Source organism: Carcharhinus amblyrhynchos, chromosome 18 (genome assembly GCF_965287045.1).
Source record: "Carcharhinus amblyrhynchos chromosome 18, sCarAmb.v2.hapA, whole genome shotgun sequence".
Classification (NCBI taxonomy): domain Eukaryota; kingdom Metazoa; phylum Chordata; class Chondrichthyes; order Carcharhiniformes; family Carcharhinidae; genus Carcharhinus; species Carcharhinus amblyrhynchos.
In genome coordinates this window covers 33897518-33913094 of record NC_137341.1, presented here as the reverse complement: position 1 = coordinate 33913094, position 15577 = coordinate 33897518, and the positions used below count along the sequence as shown (strand labels likewise).

At 42.2% G+C, this 15577-nt stretch overlaps 1 protein-coding gene across 2 annotated transcripts in view; it reads left to right on the top strand.

The window, feature by feature from the left end:
- The first annotated feature begins 322 nt into the window (after window positions 1-322).
- adcy9b (adenylate cyclase 9b) overlaps window positions 323-15577 on the top strand; it is a 134990-nt gene continuing 119735 nt past the window's right edge. For both annotated transcript variants that reach the window (XM_080206736.1, XM_080206735.1), the window contains exon 1: window positions 323-2203. In XM_080206736.1, the coding sequence (XP_080062862.1) occupies window positions 487-2203 (1717 nt within the window). In that variant the 5' untranslated portion in view covers window positions 323-486. The remainder of the gene's footprint in view (window positions 2204-15577) is intronic.

Sequence of the window (15577 nt, the reverse complement as noted above, 5' to 3'; positions counted from 1 at the left end):
CGGAACGTGACGACTAAGGGATCTTAACGGTAACTTCATTGCAGTGTTAATGTAAGCCTACTTATGACATTAACAAATAAACTTTAAATGGTGAACTCATTTTACCTTTCTGGTAGTGCAGTTTACCATTCAACCACTACTTCACCCAGTCGCACAACATTCACCACCTTCCCGCCTCCCTGAACTAGCGCTTGCGTAGTGAAGGCTTCAGGCCGGCGGGAGGATCACGTGACATTGACCGATGGCGGTTGGGATTTGATTTGATTGAAGGAGCGCGAGAGCATGTTTGCGCATGAGCGAAGTTTCCGGCGGCGGATTCCCGGATGAGTGCCCCCCCTCCCCCCCGTCAGTCCCGGCCGCGGCGGAAATGGTGGATGGAACGAGTGAGGGGCCGTACACTACACAGCACAACACGGCGAGAGCATTAGCGGCGGGGCGCCGACTCCGGCTCCCACCACACGTCCCAGCGGGTCGCGGACACTCTACATGGCGGCTCAGCAGTTGCGCGGCACCGAGGTTTACTGCGACGCCAGCGGAGACTGCAACCATGTTGCTGTCAAGATCAAGAGTCACAACAACCAACAGCAGCAGCAGGAGGAGGAGGCGGCGGCGGCTCCTCAGCTCCAAGGCCCTGGGCCCACCAAGTACAGCATCTCATCCAGCTGCAGTTCGGGAGAGTCAGTCAAGCGGGCGACCCGCAGCCCGCGGCGTCGCCGCCGCAAGTTTCCTCAGCTCTTCGAGCGGGCATCGGCTAAGTGGTGGGACCCCGCCTTCGACTCGCGGAACTTGGAGGACGCGTGCCTGGAGCGCTGCTTCCCGCAGACCCAGCGCCGCTTCAGGTACGCGCTGCTCTACCTCATGGTGGCCGCGCTACTCTGGGCCATTTACTTTGGCTGCAGCGTGAGGGAGGTGGACCATGCTCTGGGGGTCGCTTTCCTGGCGCCTACTTTGCTTTTCATGCTGTGCTGCGTTGGCCTCTTGGCGGTCACCTTCAGCGGACTCTACGCCCACCACTACGTCCGAATCTCCCTACTCTTCACGCTGCTGGTCTTCACCCTGTCCCTGGCTACCCGCTTCCAGGGCGGCAGAAGCGGCGGCCTGGGCTGTAACGGGAATGACAGCCGCGCCGGCGGCCCAAGCCTCTGCTGGAACTACCTGTCGCCGGTCGGGAGTTTCTCCATCTGTGTGGAGGTGTTGCTTTTGCTCTACACCGTCATGCCGCTGCCCCTCTACCTCTGCTTTCTCTTCGGCGTCTCTTACTCGCTGCTCTTCGAAGTATTGGGTTATCACCTGGGCAGCGGTGAGTGGCCCCAGCCGTCGGACTCAGGCCAGCACTTGCTACTGGAGGCTCTGGCCAAGCTTTTTCTACACGCCTGTGTCCATGCCGTGGGCATCCATCTGTTCACTATGTCGCAGGTACGCTCCCGCACTACCTTCCTGAAGGTGGGCCAGTCCATCATGCACGGCAAGGACCTGGAGGTCGAGAAAGCCCTGAAGGAGCGCATGATCCATTCGGTCATGCCCAGGATGGTGGCGGACGAGCTGATGAAGCAAGGGGACGATGAGAGTGAGAACTCCTTCAAGCGTTACTCCACCTCCAGTCCCAAGAGCAAGAAGAAGAAAACCTCTATCCAGAGAGCGCATATAATCTTCAGGCCCTTCACCATGCAGCGCATGGAGCCCGTCAGCATCCTCTTCGCGGACATCGTAGGCTTCACGAAGATGAGCGCCAACAAATCCGCCCACCTGCTGGTTGGTCTCCTCAATGACCTTTTCGGACGCTTCGACCGTCTGTGCGAAGGTACCGGCTGCGAGAAGATCAGCACCTTGGGCGACTGCTATTACTGTGTGGCCGGCTGTCCTGAGCCCCGCTCCGACCACGCATATTGTTGTATTGAGATGGGACTGGGCATGATCCAGGCCATTGAGCAGTTCTGTCAGGAGAAAAAAGAAATGGTTAACATGAGGGTCGGGGTACACACGGGTACTGTCCTGTGTGGTATTTTGGGAATGAAACGTTTCAAGTTTGACGTTTGGTCCAACGATGTGAACTTGGCCAATTTGATGGAACAGCTCGGGGTGGCTGGAAAGGTGCACCTTTCCGAAGTTACGGCCAAGTACTTGGATGAACGTTACCAGAAGGAGGATGGGAAAGTGATGGAGAGGGTTGGCACCCAGAGTGTGGTGGTTGATCAGCTGAAAGGTAATAAATTCACTTCTGTCATAGTAAACCTAACAATGGATTATCCTTTTAAGGTTTTGTTGATGTAGAAGTAGCTAAGAAAGTTGCTTTTCGTTAGCAATGTGTCCATAATTAATATTAGATGTTTGTCACTTTGAAATATTTTCAACAACTTTATTAATTTTCTACAAACCTTAATTTCCAAACACATTCAGTAGTAAGAATTAAATTGATTTCTTGGCCATTGTTTAATTCTATCCAGGAGGTTTGATGGAAAAAATCTAGGAAAGCACCTCCATGCAGATTTTGTTGGTTGGAATTACTATTTCAGTTAATGTTTGCAGTTTCTCACGAGTAATCAATTAATGAATAAAAAAAATCACTTTAAAGGTATTTGATATTTTAATAAATTGTTAAATCCATTTACATTTCCTGCTGTAATGAGCTTATTTTCAGAAGTAAGTGGCTTCAGCAGATCATAGGATTTTTACTGTGGAGAATGAGGCCTTTTGGCCCATCAGGTCTGCATCAGCTCTTTGACAGAGTATCCTATCCAGGCCCCATCCCTGTAACCCCACATATTTACCTGCTATTGCCCATACCGTCGCATTTTGGGAAACTGATGGGTGATTTTGCATGGCCAATTCACCTATCCTACGCATCTATGAACTGTGGGAGGAAGACACTGAATAAATGTGCAAACTCCACACACACAAGTCACCCAAAGTCAGAATTGAACTTGGGTGTCTGGCATTGAGGCAGCAGTGCTAACCACTGTTGGAAAAAAAATTGGAAATGTGCAATGCTGATGTGATTCATAGTGGAATGTAATTGTACCGATTGTGCATAATGTTGGCTGTTTTATTCCTACTACTCTAAAAGATGCCCATCTCCCCTTTCATGAAGTTGCAGTGCATTTCCTCTGTTTTTGGTGTGTCACATAAAGCATTTAAAAAGATTATCTTGTTTATAATCAGCATACAACAGTCTTCTCACTGGACTGACATTTAATGGTACTATGAAATTTTCAGTATTTGACCATCTGAATGACTAAAAATGCCCAGAAACATAATTAAAAATGTTGTATTTCCAAAAGTGAGTTGTGACCAAAGGGATAATTTTTACTGTTAAAATCTTTATTATCTTGTATATGTGGGGAATGGGTGATGAGAGTTAATCAAAAATGCCAGTTAATGGAGAATTCCACTTACCAATGGATATCAGCACAATTCTTATAGCATGAGCTAATATATAAGTATTCTGGAAGTAAAGAACAGTGTACATTTTATTTCTAATCTTTTGATAGTACATTAAAGCATAAATTAAAGCAGGGATGACATAATGGCACAGTGGTTAGCACTGTTGCTTCACAGTGCCAGGGACCTGGGTTTGATTCTTGGCTTGGGTCAATGTCTGTAGCGTCTGCACAGGTTTCCTCTGGATGCTCGGGTTTTCTCCTACAGTCTGAAAGATGTGCTAGTTAGGTGCATTGGCCATGTTAAATTCTCCCTCAGTGTGGAAGTTGGCGAGGGCGGGATTTTCACTAACTTCATTGCTGTGTTAATGGCAGCCTATTTGTGACACTAATAAATAAACTTTAAGTGTAAAATAGTAATGTATACTGGACAGGTTCTGGATAACTTGTAATTGCTTCCAGATGACAAAGTGATATGTTAGGAATTCCGGTTAGTAGAGTGTTATGTTAGTAAGAGTGCTGGATAGCATGTAGTATTGAGTGCTAGAGTGAAATACTAGAGGTGAAGCTGAGATAAAAAATTAAGAGCATCTTGCAAGTAGCATTTTTGTTGAGTGCACTTTTTCCATTGTGTATTATTACCAATGCACAAAATCCAATAGTTATAATGATTAGGTGAGTATTTTGTTTTTACAGGCTGTTGTATCACCCAATTTGAGAGTAGTTCAAAAGAATGAACACTTGGGTTGTTAAATTAAGTTGGCAGCAGTACAAGGGTTAAGTGTTGTATGCTCTCGAATAGAAATATCCATAAAGTAAGTACATATTTGGAAAATGCTTATTTTATAATTTGTCATTCATGCATTAGAAGTTCTAATGATTAAATCACAAACAGAAAATTTCAAGTAATTTTATGTATGAAGAGCTAATTCTGAAGAAATGACAAACAAGCACTTTATATGATTCACTGTAAAAATATTTCATATTCACTGCTGGCCATCATTGAAAAATTAAAATTTCTTCAAACCTGTTGTGAAATAAAAGGATTACAGAACCAATGCTTCAGCTAGCTCAGGATTCTGGGCTTTAGAAGTCAGGTTTTATTTCAAGACTTCTGTGGGATTTTATAAGAAGGATAGATTGTACTTAGAAATAGTCTTTTGCGCTTCAAAAATATAATTATTGGGAAAGAAACATTTCTGCAAGAAAAGTTTTACTGCACATTTGTAAGTAAATTGCCAAAGCAGGACTTCATATCTGACATGCACCTGTTGCATGTTATCATTGTTTTGAGCCAGGCATCATGTACACTTCAAGAGACCTAAAGAAGAAATGGGGAACCTTCAAAATTTGCTCTGGTTAGTGTTTTGAAGGACAATTTAATACAAACACTACCTTTAGAAAGTGAGATCTCTGCCCCAGTCCAGTTGGGTCTGTGTTCCCTAAACTTGACTGCCTTTTTTTTTAGAAACAGACAGATATCATAGACAAGGTTGACTTCTTCCTTGGGTCCTTGTTAGTGATTAGTTTCTGAGTTGTTATTCAAAGCTGTTATATTGAATAAGATATTGTTTATTGCCACCTCTGTCTTCCCTGTTATTTACCCCTTCCACCCCACCAAAATGGCTTATGGAAACTGAGACACAGAGTCTCAACCAAATATGCTATGGATACCTTTGAACAAAAATCAAATGTAAATTTTGTTGGGTGCTAGCTAGGTGATTTGCATTTGTCTCATCTTGATCTTGTATGCAAGAGCAAGACATTTTGTTTACCATTTCATTTGCAACTCATTCTGAATATACATGTCTGTTCCTATGCCTTAACTGTGAACTACATTTTGCTTCCATAATGTAAATTAAATCAGTATCCCATCGAGACAATCTAGCTAAAATTTTGTTACCAATCAACATATCAAGCTCATTATACAGGTAATGATTCATTTGTGTAATACTTTAATACTATAAAACCTACCGTATTTGTTTGCATCAGTTTAGTGCTTTCTAATTTTACTAGCCAAGAACTTCAGTGCCTAAAGCAACTTGTTTGACAAATACTTTTTAAGTCAGTTTTTCCTGCGGTTCTTATTTCATTGCTGTGATGAAATTGCTGTTTGGTATTTTTATTTAATTTTTTCAACCTTGTGAATTACGAAGAAATTGCTATTGGATAAATTGTTTGGAAAGTTGTGATTACAAAGCATGGAAACTAGATGTGTGAAATCTAATTGGCTTAGAACTTCTAACTGTATATCAGATGAACATGCCACGTAGTCCTGTAATTGAAGTGTAACATTTTTATATACTTTATTATTGCATCTGGGACAGTTTTGGAGAATGGTAATGAATATTTTCACATACTCCATTTGTAGTCAGCACTTAGCTATATTTTTCCTGCAACTTCAAAAAGTAGTACTCAATTCTATAGCTATCAAGTGCTAAATTACAGTTAGACACTTTAATATACGATTTTATGGCTTTTTTTTTGAAGAAAAGCAGTGTTCTTATGTATTTGCTCAGTACTGACCCTTCAGCAGCACCACCAAAACAGGTTAAAGGGTTAATTGTCTCTTTGTTATTGTTCAGCCTTGCTTTGCTCAACATGACTTTGACTATGCATCAGCAACAACCTTTACTCTCATAATATCCACAAGGTGTTTCAAATCACTTTACAGGCAATAGAATTATTTCAAAGTACAATCTTAGTTTGTATATGTTGCTGTGAATTTATGCACAGTAATATTCCATTGACAACAAGATGAAAAGCCAGCTGGTCTGTTTTGGAGACATTAGTTGAGGATTTAAAATTTTGAGGTGGTTTCATTCAAAAGAAAGTGCCTCTGACAGTGCAGCACTTCCAGTAAGCTGCAGTGAAATATAGGGCTGGCAACCATGACGTTTTAACTTAGCTGTGAGAGTGCTGTCAGAAATAGTGTCCTAATGGTTCTTAAAATGTTTGAAGTCATTTAACTTGTTTGAAAATCAGGCTTAGAGCTGTGGTTACTTTGTGACAAGTATTTGACATGAGTCAGACTACTAGTTTGAAGGGTTGCTTAACGGTTTTGATGCTGGAAACATTGTTTTACGTCCACTATAAATAAGTAGCTTTCTATCCTATTGTCCTTGAGCTAACACAATAGATTATGCACAGTGCAGCTTTACTCTGATACCACACAGTTGAACAGTATTCTCCTGTTTAATGTAGTCAGTCTTGTTTCTGCCAATTAAATATTGTGAAGACTGAAGCCATTGTTTTTGATCTCTGCTCCAAATTTCATTCCCTACGTACCAACTTGCTCACTTTCCTTGGCGACTATCTGAGACTAAACCAAACGGTTCACAACTTTTGTTATTTTTGACATTGACAACATATTCGCACCCATCACGCAGACTATCTATTTCCATCCTCCACAACATTGACCAGTTCACTCTGTCTCAGCTCATCTGTTGAAACCCTCATTTGTGCTTTGTTTACCTCGGTGCAAAAGAGACCCTTTGACCCTTCAAGTCTGCACTGCCTACCTAACTAATCCTGTTTGCCAGCACTTGCCCCATTGCCTTGAATGTTATGATGTAAAAAGTGCTGTTCCAGGTACTTTTTAAAGGATGTGAGGTAACTTGCCTCCACCACCCTCCCAGGCAGTGTGTTTCAGTCTGTCACCACCATCTGGATAATTAGACTTTTCCTCACACCTGTCCTAAGCTTCCTGTCCCTCACCTTGTACTTGTGTCCCATCATGACTGGTCCTTCAACTAAAGAGGTGCTCCCCATCCACGTCCCTCAACCTTATACAGCTCGATCAGGTCATCCAACAGTCTTCTCTGCTCCAACAAAAAACTTCCTAAGCTCATCCAACCTCTCTTCACAACTTAAATGATGCCTTCACCAGATTCACATCCTGGTGAATCTCCTCTGCACCCTCTCCAGTGCAATCACATCCTTCCTATAATGTGACAACCAGAACAGCACACAGCTTTCAGCTGAGTCCTCACCAAAGTTCTATACAACTCCAACATAACCTTCCTGCTTTTTGTAATCTGTCTGGATTGATTAAAGGCAATTGCCCCATATGGTTTCTGACATCTTATGTGTCTTCGACTTCACTTTCTCCACCATTTAAAACTATGCTTTCAGTTGCTTAGGTCTTAAACTCTAGAATTTCCCTTCCACACCTCACTTGTCTCCTTTGAGACATTCTTGAAAACCTACCTATTTGATCAAGCTTTTGGTTACCTCCTTATGTGGCTAGGTGTCATATTTTGTTCTTTTCGCTCATGTAGAGCAACTTGGCTCATTTGTTATGTCCAAAATGCAATTGGTGTGATTTGCTATAGCTGTGTTAAAATGGAAAGTTATGGATGGACCTGGCTATTCATGTATTTGTCTTGCTTTGTTCAAATGAGTTTATACTTATGGTGTTATCCATTCCTGCCCTTGACAAATTGGGTTGTGTGCCTGTACATATCTGATCATATTGCAAGTTTTGTAAAATCCAGAATATTTTTCATCTGTCCAACACATGCAGATGAGGAGGACAAAAGAAGAGTTCTGTTAATCATTCAATTAAATTCAACAGCACTGTTCAAAGTTAGCATGAGTGCTGTCACTAGACTTTGTCTTGGGTTATTATCTCAGGTCTCTGAATAATTCATCCTGGAACATAGAACTACTGAGCACAGGAGGCCACTCGACCCAAGGTGTTTGTGCTAGCTGTCCAGAGGATCAATTTATCTATCACCATTCCTCTGCCTTTTTCCTATAGCCCTCATGTGTTCTGTTTTCAGATGAATCAGTTCCCTCTTGAATGCTTTGAGTGAATCTGCCTTCAGCAAACTTGCAGGCAGTGCATTCCAGGTTCGAACCAAACGTTGCATAAAATATTTCTTTCCTCCTGTCTATAGCTTTTTCTACCATTTATAAGATTGTTGGAACGGCAAATTGCGCGGAGGGTGTGGAGAGTCTGCAGAAGGATCTAGATAGGCTGGGCGAATGGGCCAGGAACTGGCAAATGGGATTTAATGTTGGCAAGTGCGAGGTGGTCCACTTTGGTAGGAATAATGGTAGGAAGGACTGTTACTTATATGGCGAAAAACTGCAGCAGGCAACGGTGCAGAGGGACCTCGGGGTCCTTGTGCATGAGTCGCAAAAACCCAGCCTGCAGGTACAGCAGGTGGTCAGGAAGGCTAATGGGATGCTGGCCTTCATAGCGAGGGGGATTGAATATAAAAGTAGGGAGGTCTTGCTGCAGCTGTATAGGGCACTAGTGAGGCCGCAGCTGGAGTACTGTGTGCAGTTTTGGTTGCCGCACTTACGCAAGGATATGGTTTACTAGGCTGATGCCGGAGTTGAGGGGGTTGAACTATGAGGAGAGGCTGAATAAACTAGGCTTATACTCGTTAGAGTTTAGAAGAATGAGGGGAGATCTCATTGAGACGTATAAGATGATGAATGGGATGGATAGGATAGAGGTGGAGAGACTTTTCCCGCTCAGAAAGGACAGTAGGACTAGGGGGCACAGCCTCAAGATAAGGGGGGGGCGGTTTAGAATGGAGTTGAGGAGGAACTTCTTCACTCAAAGGGTGGTGAATCTCTGGAATTCTCTGTCCGTTGAAGTGGTGGAGGTTGCCTCGCTAAATATTTTTAAGATGCGGGTTGATGGGTTTTTGATAAGCGAGGGGATTAAGGGCTATGGGGAGAGGGCGGGAATGTGGAACTGAGCCACGACAGATCAGCCATGATTTTATTGAATGGCGGGGCAGGCTCGAAGGGCTAGATGGCCTACTCCTGCTCCTGTTTCTTATGTTCTTAAATTGGTGCATCCAAAGAACACATCCACTGCACTGTCATACTCTACAAAGGGCTGTGGCATGGAAAGAGAAAGGTATTTCAATAGACAGGTTCTCTGGATGTAATGGACTACTGAAATAGCCTTCACTTTAATAAAGCAGGCTTAAATGAAAATTAAACAGAAAGGAGACAAGGACACTGTATCCTTTATATACCTCACATTTTTGCAAGTATAAAACCATACATGACAGGAAATTCACCATCCAAACAATGCAATGTTCTGTGTAATGTTATGTCACAGCCCAGTATTCTGCACCATATCATTAACATGTGATTTCAAAAGAATATAAGGCTATAAAAATTCTGCATGTATGAGGATTATCATTTGAATATCTGAATTTAGGGCAACACTTGTTTCAGCTTGGCTCTGGTAGTTCTAAGTGTCACCTTCAACTACCACCCTCAATAAATCCGGTTGTAACTAGTTGCCAACTCCAATGTTCCCTCCATGTAATTAACACTTGTACAATTATGCACATTGTCCCATCACAGTAACTGCCTTGAAAAACCAATCTGCTGTCCATAAATGAGTGAAATAAATTGGTGCATGTCAAGGTTTCCAAGTCATTCTCATCAGCCCAGATAGAACAGCCAGCTGGCTCTTCATAATAGTTTAATTTCTGACAGTTTTGCAGGCACAATACTGGAGGTTCCTTGGGGCCATTGTTGTCAAAATTCAAAACACAAGTAAGAGACTGCAGAAGCGAAAGTTTCTCTTTAGAACAGAGAAAGTAAAGGGGATGAGGTGTTAAGAAGTGTTCAAAATTGAGGACTTTGATAGAGTAAGGAGAAACTGTTTGCAATGCAGAGTGGATTGTAACCCAAAGACACGGATTTAAGGTACTTCTCAAAAGAACCAGAGGAGAGATGGGAACATGTTTTTATGGAATAAGTTGTTGCAATCTGGAGTGCATTGCTTCAAAAGGTAATGGAAGCAGATGAAGGCCAGAAGAAATAGGAACTGGAATAGGCCATTCAGCATCTCAAGCCTGCTCCACCATTCAAGAGAATTATGGCTGATCTGACATGCCTTGTGTCAACTTTCCTGCCCTTTCCCCATAATCCTTGATTTCCTTACTGATCAAAAATCTATCTATCTCACCCTTTAAATGTATGAAAGGTAAACACCCCTACAATTCTTTGTGGCAAGGAGTTCCAAAGAGACAACCCTGAGAGGAGAAATTCCTCCTAGTCTGTTTTAAATTAGCACCCCTTTCTTCTGAGGTTATGCCGTCCGGTCCTAGACTCCACCGTGAAAGGAAACATCCTCTGAACATTTACCTTGTCAAGCCCCTTAAGAATCCTATTCATTTCAATGAGATCACCTCATTCTTCTACATTTCAAAGAGTAAGATCTCAACCTCTTTAACCTTTTCTTGAAAGACAATCTCTCCATATCAGGGTCCACCCTAGTGAACCTTCTCTGAACTGCCTCCAATGAAATAATACCTTCCCTTAAATAAGGGCGCCAAAACTGCTTGCAGTACTCCAGATGTGGTCTAACTGGTACCTTGTACAACTGCAGCAAGACTTCCCTACTCTTATACTCCAACCCCCTTGAAATAAAGACCAACATTCCATTAACGTATCTGATTACCTGCTGCATCTGTCTGCTAGTTTTGTGTTTCATGCATAAGTACACGGGAGTCCTTTTGTGTTGCAGCTTTCTGCAGTTTTTCCCCTTTTAAATAATACTGTTTTTGTTCTCCCTTCCAAAATGAACAACTTCGCATTTTCCCACATTGTACTCGACTTGATAACTTTTGGCCCACTTAACCTATCAATATCTCTTTGTAAACTGTTTGCAACCACCTCGCAACTTGTCTTTCAATCTATTTTTGCCACCTGCAAATTTGGCTGCAATACATTTGCTTCTTTTCTCCAAAGTCATTAATATAAATAGTTGCAGTCCCAGCACTGAACGCTGTGGAACCTCACTGGCTACAGATCACCAACCTTAAAAAAATCCTTTATCCCCATTCAGTGTTTCCTGCACATTAATCAACTTCCTGTCCTTGCCAGTAAACTACCACCAACACTATGGGCTGTTACCTTTTTATGAGGTACCTTGTTAAATGCCTTCTGGAAGTCCAAATACAACACACCAAAGGAGGTGATGGCCTAATGCTATTACTGCAAGACGACTAATCCATAAACTCAGCTAATGTTCAGAGGACCCAAGTTCGATCCCGCTGTGGTAGATGGTGGAATTTGAATGTAATAAAAAAAAAAATCTGGAATTAAGGATCTACTGATGACCATGAAACCATTGTTGACTGTCAGTCAGAAAAACTATCTGGTTCACTAATGTTCTTTTAGGGAAGGAAATCTGCTGACCTTACCTAGTGTGTCCTTAATGTGATTCCAGAGCCACAGCAATGTGGTTGGCTCTCAACTGCTTTCTGAAATGGCCTGGCAAGCCACTTGGTTCAAGGGCAACTAGGGATGCGCAATAAATGCCGGCCAGCCAGTGCCCATATCCCATGAATGAATTAAAAAAAATCATCTGGTTCCTCTCTATTCTAGTTGAGATTTCCTCAGAGAACTCCAGTTTAGTCAGCATGATTTTCCTTTCATACAGCCATGCTGACGCTGCTTGATTAGATTATGATTTTCCAAATATGCTGCTATTACTTCCTTAATTTATTCCAGTGTTTTTCCAATGATAGATGTTAGGCTATTCGGACTGTAGTTACCCGCTTTTGCTTCTCTCCCTTTGTCACGTTGTCAGATTTCCAATCCTCTGGTACTTCTCCAGAATCAAATTATAACAAATGCATTCCTTATCTCTGCAGCTCCTTCCTTTAGGACGCAAGCCATCAGAGCCAGGGGACTTATCTGCCTTTGGCCCCATATGTTTGTCTAATACCACACAACTTTCAAGAGGCCAGATCATGCTAACCAGCAATATGTCTCAGCATCGTTCGAGGGAACAATCAGCATTTCAAGGAGTTCCTACATCAGAATGCCTTTTAAGTTGATAGAGAAAGTAAACATCTACCCTACAGTTGGCAGAAAATTTAAACTGTTTACTGATAATGAATTAACCCGCTGCTCCAATGTAGGCAGTACAGTGGCACAATGGTTAGCACTGCTGCTTCACTTCGCCAGGGACCCGTGTTTGATTCCCGGCTTGGGTAACTGTGTGGAGTTTACACATTCTCCTTGTGTCAATGTGGGCTTCCTCTGGGTTTTTTCTCTCACTCCAAAGATGTGTGGATTAGGTTGACTGGCCATGCTAAATTGCCCCTTAGTGTTAGAGGGTTAGTAATCTAAATAAGTAGACTTATGGGGATAGGGCTTGGGTGAGATTATGATTGGTGCAGATTTAATGGGCCAAATGCCGCTTCCTGCACTGTCAGGATTCTATGATTCATCTGACAACTTAAAAAGTAACCTAGCATGTTGGGAAAACATCTGCAGTTGTTCAGCTGTTAGGACTTTATGCAAAATGTGTGTTTTAGATAATTGAACATTACTGCATGTTAATCTATAACACTTTATCACACCCAAAGCTCATGAAGAGAACTGTTGGGCTTGCTATGGGAATGAAAACACATGGCGCAAGCTATGGCCACCAGTGACTCTTGACGTTGCAATATCAGGTTTACCTAGCAATGAGGCAACGACTAAAAACAATCTTACCCACCTCAAGCTCACAGAATTTACACAGGATTAATTTGCAGATAGCAGGTTTAAGTGTTAAATGGTGAAGAGCTTGGACTTTGAGCCAGGTTGCTGTGCAGACTATTTGTGGTCTGTAGACTCAGGTTATTTGGCAGAATGTTATTTTCCCATGGGTGTTTGTAAAGGTGCTTTCCAGTCTGGGAGAGGGGGAGATTTTTAAAGAGGAATATATCAAAATGGTTCCAATAGAACCATGATTTACTTTCATTAATCTAACAATTTAAAGCAGATAAAAAGAAAAATCAGTTTTGCAAACAAAAACTCTATAAAGCAGGAATTCCAAACCAATTGATAAATACCTTTGTTGCTATTTGTCTTAATATCTAAGAAAAGATTTAGATTTGCTGATTTAGTAGTAGAAATGTGGAACTGACTATCTGCCGAAACACTCATCCGTGCTTTCTTGTTATCACAGGACTTGGTAATGCCAGTGCTTTGCTGACTGCCACATTACACATGCACTTATCCAAAATTGTGCTGTAATACTAAGTTTCTTAAAGTCTCATTCACTCATTATCCCTGTGCGTGCTGACCTACATTAATTTCAGTCCAGCAACACATTAATTTTTAATTTTTTCCCTTAATTCCCTCCATGGTCTTCCGTGTCTCTGCAACCTCCTCCAGCCCCTCCACTGTTTCAGAGCTCTAGAATTCTTCAATTCTTCAGTTTTTGCACATCCTCTATTTTCATTAGCCTGTTGATGGCCATGCTTTTAACTGCAAAGACGTTTTAAATTCAGAACTCCCTCCCTAAAACACTCTGCCTCTCAACGCCCCGCCCTCTTCCTCTACTCTTCTAATTAAAATGCACCTTTAAAATTTACTACTTTGACCAGGTTTTTGATCATTTGTCATTCTATCTCCTTATGTGACTTGATAAATTTAGCTTGATGTTAAAGCCACTATATAAATGCAAGTTACTTTTGTGCTCTAACAGCTGATGAGGCATATTCTATTGAAAGGAATGGTCTGATTCAAGTAAAATATATTTCGAGGTTTGTACAAGGAAATTTGAACACCCTGAAAGCTTTTTTGGTGTTCCTTCCTGTCACGTGACCGTCACTGTTAAAGCCATAATTTGCTCATCCCTAATTGCCCTTGAGGTGATGATGGGCCATCTTTTGAACTATTTCAACTGGCATAGGTATACTCATGTCGTTAGGAAGAGAATCCCAGGATTTTGTCCCAGTGATAGTGACAGAACATTGATAAGAATTTCACATTTTGGATGTTAAGTGGCTGGAGGGGAACTTGCAGGTGACGGTGTTGATGGGGATCACAGTTTTTGTAAGGTGCTGTTGAAGGAGTATTACTGAGTTTCTACTAGTGATTTCTAGTGAGGATCTTAAATAAGATACACACTGTTGACATTGTTGCTGGTGGTGGAGAGAGTGAATGTTGACCATGGTGGATGGGATGTTGATCAAGCAGGTTACTTCATTTGGATGATGTAACATTCCTTGCGTGATGTTAAGACAGCACTCATCCAGGCAAGTGGAGAATGTTCTATCAAACTCCCAACTTGTGCGTTTGTAAATGATGGACAGAATTTAGGAGTCAGTAATTCCCAGCCTCTGACTTGCTTTTGCAGCTCCAGTTCAGTTTCTGGTTGATTTTCATAGTGGGGGATTTGGCAGTGATAATGAAGTTGAATGTCATGGGGAAATGGATAGATTCTCTTAGTGATTGCTTTGCACTTCTGTGATTCAGATGTTACTTGTCACTTAATTAGCCCAAGCTTAAATGTTGTCCAGATCCTGCTGCGTGTGGACACAGAGTGCTTCAGTACCTGGGGATGCACAAATGGTACTTAACACTGCACTCCCTGCTTCTGACATTATGGCAGGAAGGTAATTGAAGCAAGTGAAGATTGTTGGGCCTAGGATGTTTTCCTGAGAAGCTCCTGCATTGATCTCTTGATACTGCATCCATCATTTTTTTATACTAGATCTAACACATTGTGGGGTAGATGTCAATGTGCAGCTATACTGGAACAGTTTGGCTTGAAGCATGGCTAGTTCTGGAACACAAGATAGAGTTTCAAGAATCTTTTTTCCCCCAGAGTTGGAATGTCTGAGTGAAGGGGCATGCACTTAAGGTGAGAGGGGGAAAGTACAAAGGAGATGTGAGGGGCAAGTTTTTTTACTCAGTGGTAAGTCTGGAACATGTTGCCAGGGGTGATGGTGTAAGCAGATATGATGGGGGTATTTTAAGGAGCTTTTAGATAAGCGCATGAAAATGCAAGGAATAAAGGGATATGAACCAACAGCAGGCAGAAGGGATTAGTTTAATTTAGCGCCAGGTTTGGCAGAACATCGTGGGTCGAAGGGCATGTTTATGTGCTGTACTGTTCTACGTTTTAAGTAAACTCTTCAGGCCATATCAACTATCTTCTCGAGCTCTTTAAGTATGCCCAGCCAGCCAGATATAATTCTGAAACAGGACCAGACACGTTGGGCAAGATTTTACAGCCTCATTTGAACGAGACTGTAAATTTCCACCTGAGTCACTGGAGATTTCTGTTGTTGGATCCTCGCCTGCTCTGATTCTGTTGCAGACGAGGTAATAGGGTTATGGCGAATGTGTGTGGTCACCCCCCACCAATTTACATTTTTGGCACAGTGAGGATATAGCGGGGTCTATTTTGTGCCTTAAGCTTGGTGTAG